Source organism: Gouania willdenowi, chromosome 17, assembly GCF_900634775.1.
Source record: "Gouania willdenowi chromosome 17, fGouWil2.1, whole genome shotgun sequence".
Classification (NCBI taxonomy): Eukaryota; Metazoa; Chordata; class Actinopteri; order Blenniiformes; family Gobiesocidae; genus Gouania; species Gouania willdenowi.
Window position 1 is genome coordinate 4,155,493 of NC_041060.1, and position 18,071 is coordinate 4,173,563.

Here is an 18,071-nt window from a genome sequence, read left to right on the forward strand (position 1 = left end):
AGTGAGCGGGAATCACGAGATCTCATTATTTTACGCAAATTCACTCACCAGATAAGTTCGTTTGCGCGCTGCTGAGATGAGTCTGGGAACATCAGTGGTCGGAATGGTCCATCAAATTTTTAGAAATGCACAGAAAATGTACATTCAATGTAACGTGGCTGGTAAATGTGAAATACCAAAAATGGCTGAAGAGAGCCCTGGCTGTGCAGGATGTAATCTAGTACGCTGGAAGGACCCGCTCATTTTTTTGCTCTCATGGTCTCAGATAGATCTTAGCAGTTCAGAACTGAGTCATGGAAATTTGGTAAAATATTTTGGAAAAGTTCTGAAAAATTGTTGTGAAAAAGGTGTGGGAACCCTGGTTTTAGGAGGATTTCACTAGCGCCCCTCACACTGAGGTCAAAAGCTGAATAGGTTTCACTTCTGGGTAAACATGAATGTGTCGTCCAGGCAAAATAAAGTTAAAATAAATGTCACACTTTTACCCACAAGTCTTCTTCATAAATGTGTGGTCAGAGAGATGGAAAAGTCAGATCTGACGTAATATAATGGACTTCCCCTTCTGTAATATAAATATCTCTATGACGCAGTTCTGGGATGATATCACACATTTACACCATATTTTCCACTGTTAAACAGGTGGGCTAATGTGAGCTTTAGCATGTGTAGCTAACGGCTGGATGTCAAATTCAGTGTGATCTCAGTTTGTTTGTTTCAGTTCATTTATATACATATATATTTTATAATTATTAATGTTCTGAGAAAAAAGTCAGAATTGTGACTTTTTACTCATAATTCTGACTAATCTCAGAATTCTGACCTTTTCTCAAAAATCTGCTTTTTTCCCTCAGAATTGCGACTTTAAGCTCAGAATTCAGTTTTTTTCCCTCAAAATTCAGACTTTAATTTCGGAGTTCTGACTTTTGAATCCTGACTATAAACTGAGAATTATGAGAACAAAATCAAATATATGAGTTTAAACTCATGAATCTGACTTTATTCACAGAATTATGACTTTTTTCTCAAAATTCTGACTTTAACCTCAGATTTCTAACTTTAAACAATTTTCCTCAGAATTCTGACTTTTGAATCCTCACTTTTTCTTAGAATTCTGACTTTAAATTCAGAATTCTGATTTCAATCACAGAATTCTGACTTTAATCTCTGAATTCTGACTTTTTTATCGCAAAATTCTGACTTTAATCTCAGAATTCAGTTTTTTTTCCTCAAAATTCTTACTTTTATTTCAGAATTCTGACTTTTTCTCAGAATTCTGAAATTTTTCTCATAAATCTGGCTTTTGAATTCTGACTTTTTCTCAGAATTCTGATTTTAAACCCAGATTTATGAGAACGAAATCAAAAGTTTAATCTCAATTCTGTGATGAAAGTCAGACTTATGACTTTTTTCTCAAAATTCTGACTTTACCCTCAGAATTCTAACTTTAAACTGAGAATTATAACTTTAATCACAGAATTCAGACTATTTTCTCAGAATTCTGATTTCAAATACAGAATTCTGACTTTAATCTCCAAATCCTGACTTTTTTTTTTTTTTCGCAAAATTAGTACTTTTTTCAGAATTTTTTCTTTAGCCCTAATCCTCTTCTGAAATTAACTGTATGAAGCATGTAGAATTAGTTCACTTTAATAAAAAAAAAAAACAACACACACAACAGCAGTTGTTACAAAGGTAATCAAAGTGTTTCGCAGAGTAGTTTCCACGTTTCCTCAAACCAAGCTCTTCAACGCAAGGACAAAGTTTCAGTTTTAGCGTTAGCTTTGCCTGCTCAGAGCGGAGTGCTACGCCTTTGATCTTGCTAACATAAAGAAACCCAGATGGCGCTACATGAAGGCGGCCTTGCAGGGGTATGTGTTGAAGTTGTACGGTTTACAGAGCAGCGCTACCTTCACGGCGGTGCAGTACCAACTCCCGACCATGCCCGGAGTCTTCTTCAACTGCGGGTTTGTGGCCACTTTCCACAGGTCGTAGATATCCTCCACATGTCCATGTGACGTCAGCATCTGGTTGTAGATGCACGAGTGGTACGGGGCCTTCCCCTCCCCCGAAAAGAAAACATGCTCCTGCGGCGACACGCCAACTGCGCTGGCGCAGATGCCCATGAACACGTCATCGATGTATAGCGAAGCGTTCAGGGTCAGGCTGGCGTGGTAGACTTTCTCTGCCACGTCGCCGGAAATGACGTAGCCGGCGCCAGCTGTGTAATCTGGGTACGTCAGCCACGGGTACATCTCCAAGGGGACATAGTACTTGCTGGCCTTTGTGCGTATGGGCGGCGCCCCCCGGTGCACGCGGCCCACCCAGAAGTCCGTCACGCCCCTCCTGCTGGCATTGCGCAGGTAACCCAGCAGGTTGGGCATGTGCACAAAGATGTCGTCGTCGGCGGTCATCAAGAACTGTGCCTGCGCGCAGTTTTTGTGCGTCCAGTGGAACTGCAGGAGCAGCTTCAGGGTCAGGTTGTGGAAGGAGTCCAGGAAGTCCTGCTGGATCAGGTCGCCATGGAGACGGTCCTCCCGGACCAGCTGCTCCTGGAGGCCCAAGTTGTTCTGCTTGCTCCATGATGGCTCCTCCTTCCTGGTCCGAACCGCTCCCAAAGCAAAGACCACCTTGACGGTTTCTCCGAGAACTCTGCGTATGTAGGTCTCGTTGCCCCACGTGGACCTGATAGCTTTACGCCTCTCCACGTTTTCTGGAGACGTTTTCACAAAGAGGAGGAGGAAGACCTCTTCGTGGGCACATTTGTGCGGATGGTCCAGCAGGTACGGGAAGCTGCTGAAGCTCCGGGCCTCTTCCCGCGAGATGGTGAGGCTCCGGGTGATGGAGGTGAAGCGGTTGTCCACGAGGTAGCGGTATGAGTAGGACTTGACGTGGCTGACCACGCTGTTGTCCAGCTGCTCCCAGCAGAGCATCACGACCGACAACACCAGGCACGTGGTCATCAGCTGCACCCACTGGCATTTATGGATACGCCGGAACGTCACAAACATCCTGGACGTTGGTGGTTAGCCGCCGCCTCGGCAACAGCTGCAGCAGCCGTCCGGTTGGAGACGGCGACAAAGTAGGTGAGAGAGTTTGCAAGTTTCCGGTAGGAAGTCCAAAGAGGAGTCGGGGTGAATTCCAGCACTTCCTGTTCGGTCGTCCATCATCGACGGCTCAGCAGCAGGTGGTGGGAGTCCTGGGACCAGCTGGTAGCATCCTTCACTGCTGCAGGAACACGCTCACACACAGCTGAAACATGAGGAGTGAAAAGAAGAAGTGAGGAATGGCTGCAGGTCAAAATGAAGGGTTAAAAGCTGAAACTACAATGTTTAATAACGTGTTTAACTCCATTAACTAAAGGATTAGGGCCATTGAAAAAAAAAAAAACAAGGTCCAATATTTTCATTATTATTAATGTTCTGAGAGTAAAGTCAGAATTCTGACTTTTGAAGTGAGACTTTTTTCTCTGAATTCTGACTACAATGACAGACATACAAGAGACACCCGACACAGAATTCAGACTTTAATCTAAGAATTCAGGCTTTTTTCTCAGAATTCTGACTTTTTTTTCTAAAGTTTGACTTTAATTACAGAATTCTGATTTTTTTTTTCTCAAAATGCTGACTTCAATCTCAGAATTCTGATTTATATCACAAAATTCTGACTTTAAACTCAGAATTCTGACTTTCATCACATAATTCTGACTTTTTTCCTAAAAATTCTGAGTGCACTACTCACCACGTCACTATTATCCTATTATATTATCCTACTTAGTCTTGTACTTATTAGTCTTTAAATACTGTTTATATTTTTAGTTGATTGTTGCTATTTAATGTTTACATTGTTCGGAGAGAGCACATTCAACCAAAGTCAAATTCCTTGTGTGTTTAACATACAAAGACAATCAAGATGATTCTGACTTAATCTCAGAATTCTGACTTTAAACTAAGAATTATGATGAAGCAGGACATTAGGAGTGAAAAGAAAGAGTGACGATTGGCTGCAGTTCGAATTGAGGAAATGAAAACCTGAAACTGCTCGGCTCATGAGTTCCTGTTGGCAAAGAACGGCAGTTATTCTGTCTTTGTGTGTGAGCAATATAGGAAATGACCAGATATATATAGATATATGTTTTACATCTTATTTTGTATTGAAATATTCGTTTTAGGAGTTGCTGATTTCTCTACTTCTCAGAACAGCATGAAAAACACAGTTAGGTGCGTCCTAATGCAGACCTTCATCTAAACAAGCCACACTACAGAACTCACTCACACGTGCTGTCACTTAGAGGAGAAAAAGGCAAAAGTGGCACATATTTAAAAAATCCTGAGACTTAAAAACAACGAGATTATTATTGTATATTGCCAGTTTGAGAAAAACAATGGAGACATGAGCTTTGGTCCATATCGACCAGCCCTAGAGTGAATTTATCTGTGATAATAACGTGAACAGTACTCACGTTACTGCAACTGAGTTAACTAACGTAATGCACAGCGCCAAAACAGCATCTAATGCTGGTTATTTTCTCAGTTTTAGAGTTCATAAATGTAGCTATACTTAGAGCCTGATACATTTATTTTATTTTGAATTGAATTCATTGGTGTTATTTTATTGAAAAAGAAATTGTACATTTTGATAAACCTTTTATTTTATACAAATGCCTTTGTGGAAAATAAATTAAGTTCCAATTGTGCAAGATTTGGTCTTTTCCTTTTTTAGTTTGTACATGTTTTCTGTATGCAAGTGAACCGTGGCAAGATTTATTAACAAAAAATAAACGTGAGTAACTAGTAACTTTTATTTTGAGTACTATTTAATTGAGCTACTTTTTATTATCAGGATTAGTTCTGAGTGTCTTTGGACATTTTTTGTGTTTTTCGGTTATTTTGTTGTCCATTAGCATATTTTTTGTATAATATGTGCTTTTTGGAGTAATTTTTGTGTATTTCTGTTGTTGCTGTTTTGGTTACTTTTGTTGTCCTTGAGTATTTGTTTTTATATAGTGTTTTCGTCAATTTTTGGCTTTTTTTTTTTGCATATTGTTTTGTATAATGTGTTTTTTTTCCTGAGTAATTTTTGAGTATCTATGTTGTCTCTTTTATATTTGTGAGTAGTTCTGTGAGTTTGTGGAGTAATATTTGTGCTTTCCTTGTCCTTTTGGTTACTTTTGTTGTTCTTTTGTGTATTTTTTGTACAGTGTGTGTTTTTTTTGGAGTCAGTTTTGGGTATTTCTGTTGGTTTGTTTATTTTTGTAGTAGTTCTATGAGTTTGTGAAGTAATTTTTTGTGTTTCGTTGTGTTTTTGGTGACTTTTTTCTGGTGTAGTTTGTGTACTTGGGTATATTATGTATGACTTACTTGTACTTGAGTACAATTTCAATCAAGTAACAGTACTTCTACTTGAGTAGGATATATCAGTACTCTATATCCCTCTGTTGGCTGGTGAGATGAGGTCAGGGGGACTGAATGTAAACGCAGACTCAGCACACGCCACTGTCCATATAATGGAGGGATTTAAGGGTGAGAGAAAACGCTGAGAGCTGTCAAACGTTATCGGGACACAAAGAGAACGGCTCTGCAGCAGAAAGCCAGCGGGACACGGACGATGATCGGTTTCCAATCTGTGTGTGTGAGACAGAGTCAGAGAGCGAGAGACGCTCTGAGACACCCTCTCACCTTTGTAATAATTCCAGCAACATTATTTTTGTCTTCTTTTTGAATAATATGTTAAGGTTTCCGCTTTGATCACCTGACATGTTTCAACTGTGAACTGCCAGTCTTCATCAGAGGCATCTGCAGATCGCCTTTGATGTGTCCTTTGAGGTTTCCTTGACTTAAGCGTAATTCCAGCAAGATTATTTTTGAATAATATTTTGAGGTTTTATTTATTTTATTTATTTATTTATTTATTTTAACTGTTCCTCAGGAAATTTACTTTGATATCTTTACAAGTTTCGACTGACAACTGTCAGTCTTTGTCAGAGGCATTTTTTGATCACTTTGATGTTTCCTCAACTTCTGCATAATAATTCCAGCAAGATAATTTTTCAATAATATGTTCAGGTTAAATTTATTCAGGAAATCCACGTTGATCCCTTGACAAGTTTTGACTGACAACTGCCAGTCTTCATCAGAGGCGTCTGCTGATCGCTTAGATGTTTACTTTGATGTTTCCTTGACTTCTGCGCAATAATTCCTAATCTTTTTTGCTCCTGCACCCCTAGGGGTACACGTACACCTGTTTCGGAACCACTGTTTTATATAACATTATATTGAAACAGAAGACAAAAGAATCTTGTTGGAATTATTACGCGGATGTCAAGGAAACATCAAAGTAAACATTAAAGCGATCAGCAGACGCCACTGACGAAGACTGGCAGTTGTCATTCGAAACTTGTCGGGAGATCAAAGTAAATTTTCTGAGGAACAGTTGTATGAATAAATAAAACCGTAAAATATTATTCAAAAATATTCTTGCTGGAAGTATTTCGCATAAGTCAAGGAAGTATCAAAGGACACATCAAAGCAATCAGCAGACGCCTCTGACATAGACTGGCAATTGTGAGTCGAAACGTGTCAGGAGATCAAAGTGGATTTCCTGACATGAATGGCTGTTTCCATTACAGATTTTTGCAAAATCAAGGCAATATTTCTAAATGTTGACAAAGTATAATTGTGCTTTGAACGTGTTTCCATTGCGCTTTTGCAATACATTTCAATATCAAAACATCAGAAATTCCTCCTCATGAAAGCGTAAAAACGTTTTAGCAATATTGGAGTGTTTTTTTTTTAAATTTTGGCATTTCCATTACCAGTTTTTATTGCGCTTTTTAGATTTTGCACATTTCCAAGGGAAATGGAAACGCACATAATGAAACCTTAACATATCTTTCACCTCTAGGCTGGTGTGTTCCTCGTGCCGCGACACACCCAGCTCTTTCCCTTTACAGCCATTTACATGAAGGTGCTGCTTTGCTATCTTCCTGTCAAAGTGCAGATGGGCCTACTGGGAATAGCACTGCCGAGATAACTGCGAGAGGACATAATGTATTGGCGATAGTTCCTGTAATCACACAAAGAAGGAGGGAGGCATTGGCCGTAAATATATAGAAATGGTTAATAATTCACAGAATAATGCGTTTGTCTCTTTTGTTAGACCTGAACACACAATGACAATGAGAGGCATAAAACGCAGACTATGAATATACAGTATATACTGTAGTCATCTTAAAGATGTAAATCCTTGTTTTAATCAGAACTGAAATGTTTTAAAAGTCACCAATAATGGTGGAAAAAGTGGAGAAATGGGATTTTAAAAACCACAGAAATTAGTTAGAAGTTGTACATTAGAGTGACCAAGAACGGACAGATAAAGTGGGGAAAAAGGTTCAAAGTGTCAATCTTGGCTTAAAAGTGGCTTTGTTGGGTAATGCAATTTATGAAAAATTAGGTAAATAATTCGGCATGACAAATTGTGAATGTGGTTAAATTGGCCAAAATAAGCATGAAATATGGTGAAAAGTGGTTTAAAGTGACAATAATGGGTCAACATATGTGACATTAGGTGGAAAAGTGGTGGAAGGGTTAAAATTGGCAAGTTTGGTGCAGTTGCAGAAAAAGGGTAAAATAAGTTAACGTAAGGGTAAAAAAAATGGGCTCAAATTGTTCAGAAAATATTCCTAATTTAAAGACGGCATCAAATGGGGTTGAGAATCCCTGATTTACACATGGATCAAGTTCAGAGACAACAGATATTAATCAGCCAAACACTCCTACTCTTTAATAATAATATCAGGCTCCTGGAAAAGCAGTTCAAATAAAGGATTTAGACCAATTAAGGTTCACATTAAATAATTTCCTTTTATAGATCATGAAACCCTCTCATGAAAGAAAGTTGTCTGAATAAATGAAACCTTAACATATTATTCAAAAGGAAGACAAAATGAACTCACTGGAATTAATACGCAGAAGTTAAAAAAACATCGAAGGTAAGATCAAAGGAAACATCAAAGCGATCAGCAGAGGCCTTTGAAGAAGACAGGCGAAACATGTCAGGAGATCATAGTAAATTTCCTGAAAAAAAGTTGTCTTCTTTTTTAATTATATATATATATATATATATATTTATATTATATTATTATATATATATATATATATATATATATATATATATATATATATATATATTTAATATTTATTATTAATTGATTATTTCTTAATTATTACACGTGCAGAAGTCAATGGAACATCAAAGGAAACATCAAAGTGATCAGCAGATGCCACTGATGAAGAATTGTTGGTCAAAACTTGTCAGTTGATCAAAGCGGATTTTGTGAGAAACAGTTGTCTGAATAAATTAAACCTTAACATATTATTTAAAAAGATGAAAAAATGAATTTGCTGGAATTACAGGACTATAAATCCCACAATGCAATGCACCAAACTTTCGAGCGGCAATTTTCTCAATTAATTGATCTATGAGACCTAAACTTTGTCTTTATCGACTCCAGTAGCTTTGAATCTGTAAAATAATTGAGAATATTAGGATTTAATTCCATACTGAAAGTTCTCACTCTGAGAGTAGAAGAAATATACACAATAGCTCATTGACCACGATCCGACCTATATCATTTTAAAAGGTTGCCACAGTTGCTGCTGCTGCTACTTTAAACTCCTCCTCAGCCTGTTATATATTGACTGAAGGTGTTGTCCTAATAAAAACACATTTTCTTTTGAACTGTGCACACATTCCCTACGACTTCTGATCCTCTGTTTGAGCTGCGTCTCAAAACGAGCCGTGAGAACGTGAACCGGCCTATAAGCATATTTCAAAAGTCACCGTCAGCAAAAATAGATTGGAATCCAAGAATAGAGAGAGAGACAAAGAAGAAGAAGAAGAAGAAGAAAGAAAAGGGGAGTTACCTCAATGATCATTCCAACACGCCCTGATAGTCGTACGTCCAGTTTCTCTCCTCAGGTTGGAAAGTTCTTCTTCTTCTGCTCTACATGACAGACAGACAGGCTTCAGTTAGTGTGTGTGTCAGTGTGTTGTAAAAGCCAGATGCCGCCCCCCTCTCTCTCTAAGCTCCTCCCTCACACTAGTTTGTGTGATAAATATACAGAAAAAGGACAAAATAAAAAAGGCTTCCTCTGTGTGTTTCATTTGAATATGTGTGATGCTGCAAAGATATTTAAAGCACTGTTCATACATTTAGTTTGAACTTCCTAAAACAGACATGGGCATGAAATGAGTTCAGAAATGACAGAAAAATACACAAAATGACAGGAAAATACACTAAAGGACAACAAAAATAGAAAAGTATACAAAAATGACTCCAGAAACACAAACAATGACAAGAAATTACAAAAAGGATTGAAAAGGACAACAAAATTACATAAACATTTGTAAAAGTATACAACAATGACTCCAGAAACACATAAACTTGACAGAAATATACGCACAAGGACAACAAAATGACAACAAGATGACACAAAAACTCAAAACAACAGTAAGATTTTACAAAAATAAGAGGAAAGTATGTAAAAATGACACAAAAAACGACAACAAAAATACACAAAAACACTCCAAACAACAACAAAAAAACAGAACAGACTAAGAAAATACACATTTAGCTTGAACTTTCTAAAACAAACATGGGCCACATGTGAACTTATGAAAAGACTACAGAAAAACACACAATGACACAAAAATGACATAACTCAAACAGCAAAAAATAGAATGTTACTGAAAAATATACAAAATGACAACTAAAAAATACACAAAACATATAGATTTTAGATTTAGTTTTGATTTAATACTTAATATTTAGATTTAATAATTAACATTTAGATTCAATATGTAACATTTGGATTCAATATTTAACATTTAGATTTTTTACAAGTTTCTTAAGTTTCTTGTACATTACAATAAACTCACATTGTTCACTGAGGACATCTGCTGGTCACTGTTTACAGGCCATAATAATTACTATATATGAAACATACTTTCTATCAGTCCTTCATTTAGTTACTCTTGTAAATTCTGAGCAGCTTTTAGTTACCATGACAACCTGTCAACATTGAGCTGTTCTGCAAAGCTGCATTGAAATGACTAAATGTGTATCATAAAGCACACGTAAGTACGTTATTATTATTATTAGACGTGACATTGTGACATTTTTGTATGCCCGTATATTTTTAAAAACAAAAAAATAAAATAAAAACACAAAATTGCAGCATACAGAGAAACGCACAAAAGTACAGCAAAATACACAAAAAATAATTAAAAAAAACACACAAGATGACTAAAAAATACACAAAAGGACAACAAAGACGCACAAAATGACAGAAAACCACACAAAATGACATTAAAAAATACACAAAGAAAGAAAAAGTCACAAAAACACAAAATGACAGAAAAACTTTTGCTTATTTTGTTTTGAAGGGGATCAAAATTGTGCATTTGCTGCACATTCAATTATCAAGAATACACAATCTTAGCTTTTCAGAGCTTTTTACAGAAGATGATGATGTTTAAAAAGAAACCAATGACCTGATTAGAAGAAAGGAAACCTTTGTCACACATAGAATCGACTCATGCTCCACCCATGACCACCATATCACAAGAATGGTTTAGTTTATCACTGAAGGTGTGAAATAAAGTGTGAAACAAAGGGTGTTACTTTTTTATCAAAATGTTTAGTCTTGTTATAGCACAAACATGAGCAACTGCACAAAATGACTTCAAAAACACACAAAATTACAACAAAACACACAAAAAGAAAAAGAAATTCATAAAGAAAATGACTCCAAATACACACACAAAAAACAATAATGAAAATGCACAAAATTACCAAAAAGAAAATGAACAAAAAGAACAACAAATGTGCAAAAAATTAGAGAAAAATATCCAGATTGATTTGCAACCCACAAACGAACAACAAAATGATGACAAAAACACACTAAAAGAATCCAACAACCCACAAAAGAACAACAAATATGCCTAAGATGAGAGAAAAATGTACAAAATGACTCTAAACACACACAATAACAAAATAGACAAAAGAACACAAATAAACAATAAGCACAATAATGTACAAAACAACTACACAAATATACAAAATGACTCCAAACACACACAAAACAACAATAAAAACACATGAAATGAGAAAAAGATATACAAAATTATTTCAACGATTTTAAACAACAAAAATACACCAAATAACTCCACTCACAAAACGACAATAAAGACAAAAGAAAATATACAAAATGACTGCAAACACATGCAAAATGACAATAAAAAAGAAACAAACAAAAAAAAAAGACAAAAACACATAAGATGAGAGAAAAATGTACAAAATGATTTTAAACACAAACACAACTATAAAAAACATACACAAAATGATCCAACACACAAAAAGAACAGCAAAAACACACGAGATGAGACAAAAATACACAAAATGACTAAACACACACATAACAACAACAACAATCCTGGTTCTGTGAATAATATGAGTCAAAATATTATGAAATAAAACACATAAAATGAGAGAAAAATATATTAAATCACTTTAAACACAACAAAAAGATCATTTAAAAAAAAAAAAACGACAACAAAAGCAAGCAAAATCATTTCGAAAACATAAACACACAAATATGACGCCAAAAACTAAACAACAAACACACAAAAATGAATCCATTTGATAAGAACATAACAAACCAATGAGGTCATGTTGGGGACCACACACACATTTTCTGGGACTGTCCTAAATTTAAAAAATTCTGGGAGGAAATTAGGTTTGAAATTTCAAATATTTTACACACTTACATTAAACGTGCTCCCCCCTGATTACTTAAATAAATCAAACATGTACTTATTTAGAATACTGGTGTTGGTGGCTAAGAAGATGATTATAGTATTTTGGTTGAAACCATTGCCCCCTACAGTGGGGGGACGTAGTCAAGAAAAGATGGAACCTACTGACATAAATGTTTTGGACCCATCAAGTGCGTTGACCATATTTCATCACTACATTTATGATTATGATTAGAATTATTATTTTTGTATTACCACATATTTTACCATTGTTTAAATGACCGTCTGCCTAAGAGTTTGTTTTGTTTATTTGTTAAAATGATACTGCACTACAGCTTTATAAATGTTGTGACATGAGTGGTGATAATTTGTAAAGCTTGACATATGAATAAACACTTTAGTTAAAAAAAAAATAAATAAAAAAAATGAATCATAAACATACAGAAAACGACAAAACAAAAACAAAAACACACAAAATTACTGAAAAAAACCCATAACATGATGAGATCAGATATAATCACATGTTTGTGTCCTGTGTGTGTTATAAAAAGCTGTTAATCTCTCGTTTAATTGTTGATGTTATCGATTAAATAAATCTAATGAACATCTAGTAACCTATAGAGTCAGGTGTCGTCTGTACGTGGGGAAACTTTGTGTGTGTGTGTGTGTGTGTGTGTGTGTGTGTGTAGCTCAGCCACAGACAGTGAGTCATCATCAACATTTATCTGAAAACCACAAAAAAAATCATTTCAGAATTAGAAGAAATGGGTGTGGGTGTGTGTGGTCACCAGCAGCAGTTTGATGTTGCATAGAAAGTGATGAGAAATGATCTGTGTGGAACTATAAACCTTTGTTTAAAAAAAACTCTTCTTAGAACATAGACTTCTATCACAGCGTGGACACAAACATGTGATCTGATCTGTGTCACGTGATCAACATTCACGTCAGCTTTCAGAATAATTAACAATGTGAGCATAAACACAGGAAACTACAAATAGGTTTTTGTGTGTTTGTTGTTGTTTTATGTATTTTTCCTCATCATTCAGGCCCCATGCTACAAATCTAGATCATTATATCCTGGATTAATCTCAGTTAGCAGGATTCAACTAACCAAACATTCCCTGTTAGAGAGAAGCTGTCCTACGACGGTCGATAACAACACACTAACTCAAGCCAAGTGTTTTCAGCCTCGGTAGGTACTCGCTCCCATAAAAGGGGGCGGAGATTGCAGCGTCTGACCAATCACTACAATGGAGAAAACTGGCAGATTGAGCGTCTTTACAAACAGTTTATGATCTTAAACAAATATAATGAATATAAATCCATGACAGCGAAGAGCAACAGTGTTAGTGCAGCGGGCACCAATAGGCGGAGCTTTTCTACTCGCTCATATCTGATCCACTTCATAACTTGGTCCCGACCAGGATGAATATTTAAAATCCATAATTCAGACCAAAAACAACAGTGTTGTTACAGAAAAGGCAGGAATGAAAGAACACAGACAGGAAGCTGCTGACACTGTTAATGTGTAAAAGCGTGAGATTAAGATAAGATAACATAAAGTTATCCTTTATTCATCTTGCAATGGAGAAATTTACAGTTTTTATGATATTAATCCATTGGATTATGGAATATCCCATTCATTGGATTAATATCATAAATAATGTGATGTTTTTACGCATTAACAGAGTCAGCTGATGAAGCCTGTGTCTCGATCCGTATGCGTGGACGAGTGAAGTCATATATTAATTCAACCGTCAGATCCACACAGTGACGTGTTCACACATCACCTTTAATTGGACAGCTCGCTTTCTAAAAGAACTGATTGGTCAGGAGGCGGGACTTAATCACTCGCTAAGATCCTTGCCAGAGCAAAACCTGCTCCCGACAAGGCGAGCCGTTCAGCATAAGTTACCATGGTGATTTAGCTCTGTAAGACGTTAGCTTAACGTGTGTTGGAGTCCTTTTATGTGTTTTTGCTGTTGTTTTGTGTGTTGCTGGAGTCATTTTGTGCATATTTGCAGTCATCTTACTGTATGTGTTTTTACAAAACTACAGAAAAAATACACAAAAAAAGGAAAAGAAGGACACACAAGACGCAAACATACACATAAATATCAGGAAAAATATACAAAACAACAACAAAAATACACAAAATGAGAAAAAATATATACAGAATGACTCAAAATACACACAAAATGGCAACAAAAATACACAAAATGACTAAAAACAACAAAAAAATTGAAAAACGTATACAGAATGACTAAAGACACACAAAAAAATAACAGGAAATTATTCAAAACGACAACAAAAATACACAAAATGAGAAAAGAAATAAACATAATGACTAACAACTCACAAAACAATAACAAAAATAAACTAGAAAAGCAGCTCATTTTCACCCATATTGTGATTTACACCCTAAGTTGTAGTCCATTGATTTTATATACACTATTAGATTCATTGATAATTAAAACATATCTTTAGCATTTGAAATAACAATGATATTATTAATTGTCAAATAGTTATTAAAATATTGTAACCAAGTCACAAATCATCCTCTGTGAGGGCCAATTATAATTTTGTTCTTCTTTTTCTTATTGGAGCACTGATGACATCATCAGCAAGAAGTTCCACAGTGTGGATGGGAAAACGAATGATATATGTATATACATATATATATATATAAAATTTCTTTTGGTAGCTAGAACATCATCAAAATTTAATGAACTGAAAATTTAATTTTCCTGAAAATTTCATCCAAATCGTTTTTCAAGTAATCTTACACACACGCACACACACACACACACAAACGCACACACACAATGAGAACAAAAGTAAATGAAGTAACAAACACAAACTGTCATTTCCTGTTTTTCAGGTTTTACCCAATGCTTGAACACCATAAACACATGCTTAAACCAAAGTACACACTACACACTATTGGATACATAAAACACTTAGTTCAAAATGATAAATCTCAGTGTACCATTTGCAAAACACATCTATTCAAAACACCACACACATTGGGTAACTGAAAATACTCAGGCACACAACTGAAAATACTACTGACAAAATTCAACACCAATCAGCTACAAAAAGACCTCAGTTGAGCCATTTTGTGAACTTTGCAAGCATGGAGGCAAAGACAGAGAGAGAGAGAGGCCCTGCAATAGATATCAGATGATATCAGAGCGACTTTGTTGGACCATGTGATAAACTATGGTGGTACCATGAGGGAATTGGACAGAGAATCCACCCTAATCTAAACCGCTTCACACTTTCATCTATAATAATGACATTCTGACTAGATAACTCTATTCAGCATGTATCTAGAGTACTTACAGTACTGTACCGCATCACGTTACCGCACTTCATGATTTGTTTGTTTTATTTCTGCTTTAACTGAATTTACTGTACTGTGAAATCCATTACTGTAATTATTATTTAATTGAGCATTTCATTTTTCTGAGGCACTGAATAAAAACAGTGAAAACTAAAGACTGCAGTGTTTTATATAAAGTAGAATAGTGTGTTGCTGCTCATTTGACAGTGTATTCATATGATGGAAGTGTATAATTTTATTACTACAGTGACATTTTGACAAATGATTGTTAGGTTATGATAGCACAGCTTATATTGTACATAAATGTGGATGATTTGTTTCCCAGTGTTGTGTCTTTTTTGCTTGTGTTTAGAATTTTGACTCAATGAGCCAAATTTTGCAAGACGTGTTCAAGCAATGGGCAAAAACTGTAATGTTCAAATTGATGATTATTCTAAATACTGACATGATTGTTTATCATGTGTCACATTTTGTGACCTCGCTCTAATAAAAGTGAATCATCTGTGAGTTAAATATTTAGATAATGAACTTTCACTCATTTAATCATACTGATAAAATCTCCTTCTCCTTTTTTTTTAATCTTTAACTTCCTTTTTTCATCATTGAGGAAAACCCCTGAAAGCAGAAACAACTCTAGTTTGATAGAGAATAAAACCACCCACACTTTCCATGTGTGAGAAATGTTTGAATGTTGACATGATGAGTGACTTTAACATGATTCTGAGAAATAAATGGTGTGTACTTGTTGTTTTGGTCCGATTAGTTTAAACAAACAGCTTTAAATGAAGTAAAACATGTTAAATGAGGTAAACTAGTGTCAAACAGCTTTAAATAAAGTCCAAAAGCTTTACATGAAATCAAAAACCTTAAATGACGTAAACTAATGACAGACAGCTTTAAATGAAGTAAACTAGTGTTATTGTGAGTGAAAAAGCCCTAAAGTTGTGACAGGTTCAAAGGTTAAACTTCAGTTCTTACGTGTGCGCCCAAGGTCCTCACAGAGTCGGTAAATTCTTGGTGAGCAGCCGAACAGAGTGACACTGAGCGAGGCTCTGCTAACACACAGTGGGCGGTTCCTCACCTGGAAGAAACTAACCGGCTCACAGACGGAGGGGGTCGTCAGTGAGACACAGACTGAGAGAAACAAACACTGACAACAGACATGTCCTTAGTTTGAATCTGAGAGGCTCCCGAAGAAAACACAAAAATTTACCACAAAAATAGACGTTTTATGGGTTCGGTTTAGTTTTAGTTTCAGTTATTTTGTATATTTTTTTTGTGGTTGCTATGGTATTAAAGCTTTTTTGGTCATTTTGTTGTTATTTGGTGTGTTTTTACTGTCATTTGTTGTTTTTTCCTCTCGTCAAGGGGATATACTGTACTACGAATCTAGATTACCACTTAACTTCTGGGATTTAATCAGTGTGTGCTGGACTACGAAGCTCGCTGGAGCTTAATCACTATGGCAATTAATGCTGAACGCTAACCTGTCGTGACCAGGGAGGTATTTCATCAAAGTGTTCTCAGTAGAGCCAGACTTATGGTTTAAACCTGGTTCAGCTAAGCTATATATTATTTATTAGTGTCTGCAGGCTCGTCTAAACTCTTTCCTGTGTCTCGTCCAACAGTAACCTTGAGATACAAGTTATTTCTGTAATATATTACAGTAATATATTCCTTTTTGAAGTAACTCGGTAGTGTAACTCATTAAAAAACTGGAAAGTGGTAAAATATTACTAGTTACAATTAAAGTAACTCAAGTTTCATGCATATTTAATAGTGATAGACCGATACATCGCATTATTAAACATTTGTTAGTTATTTTTTACTTGTTCTTGTTTTACATCACGTCTTTTTAATATGTGTTAAACATGTTTTACTTGTCGTTCGACCTCGCCTTTGTTAATTTCAATATTTTTATTTTTAATTGAGACTCGTATCATTTGTTATCATCATTGTGTAATTTTTATGATGTAAATCGAGGGAACAAAAGTAGTATCAGCTCCAAATATCGGCCCAAGAAAATCGGCAGTCCGTATCGTCATCGGCTAAGGCTGATGGAAAAAAATCGGTATTGGCATCGGCCCTAAAAAAAATCCATATTGTTCGATCCCTGATATTTAATTGAAGTGCATATTTGCTTTGTTTTATCACTGTTTGCAGATATTTGAGGAAAAAATTATGATCATTATAGTTAAATATAACTCATGGGGAACAAAAAAGAGCTTTTTGCTCCTGAAACAGCAGTAGTAGTTGAAACAAAACTTAGACCGATGTTATTTGAACACTATCGGTGTGATATAATTAGAGTTCTGGACCTAAAAAGTAACTCAAAGTAACTGAAAGTAGTGTAACTCAGTTGCATTTTAAAAAAGAGCAATATTGTAATACAAATATATTACATTTTTATCCCAGTAACTAATAATATAAATATATTACAAGTTTAGAGTAACTTACCCAACACTGCACAGGACACAACAGGAAGGTATTTCATCAAAACCAGCTCAGAGTTAAGTCCAGGTTTAACATCTATATATTTTAAATACCGCTTTAATACGGTATTTTAAAAGGAAATAAACAGAATATGTTTTATTATGATTTTAAATCCATACAAATGACGATAGAATAATTGTCTTATTACATGTTTAATGTATTTTTAATGAAATATCACAGTCTCCATGTGTTTAAATCATCAGTAATAATATACAAGGATACGCGCGTATCCATCACCTCCGTTTACCTTATGTTATAAATGTGTCCATTCATTGATCAGAGATGAATAATGTGGATATACAGAGAGGGAGGGGCTTCAGGGACAGTCACATGGCAGAGCACTAAGGTTCAATAATGACAAAGATACACTATCGCTTTTCGCTCACAGCTCACCTGCACCTGCAGCGTCTACAGTGTT

General features: G+C 35.5%; 1 protein-coding gene across 6 annotated transcripts; it reads right to left on the minus strand.

The window, feature by feature from the left end:
* Positions 1–1,820: 1,820 nt before the first annotated feature.
* LOC114479449 (lactosylceramide 1,3-N-acetyl-beta-D-glucosaminyltransferase A-like) lies at positions 1,821–16,393 on the minus strand. 6 transcript variants are annotated; one of them, XM_028473129.1, is made up of 4 exons: positions 16,139–16,252; positions 8,922–9,001; positions 6,895–7,062; positions 1,821–3,249 (listed from the first exon to the last, which is right to left on the minus strand). In XM_028473129.1, the coding sequence occupies exon 4, from the start codon at positions 3,006–3,008 to the stop codon at positions 1,845–1,847; it is 1,164 nt and encodes a 387-aa protein (XP_028328930.1). In that variant the 5' UTR covers positions 3,009–3,249; positions 6,895–7,062; positions 8,922–9,001; positions 16,139–16,252; the 3' UTR covers positions 1,821–1,844. The 6 variants fall into 6 exon arrangements, with proteins under 6 accessions (XP_028328930.1, XP_028328931.1, XP_028328929.1 ...); XM_028473130.1 differs by having other exon boundaries at positions 8,922–8,996; positions 16,139–16,237; XM_028473128.1 differs by lacking the exon at positions 6,895–7,062 and having other exon boundaries at positions 16,242–16,393.
* Between the last annotated feature and the right edge of the window lie 1,678 nt (positions 16,394–18,071).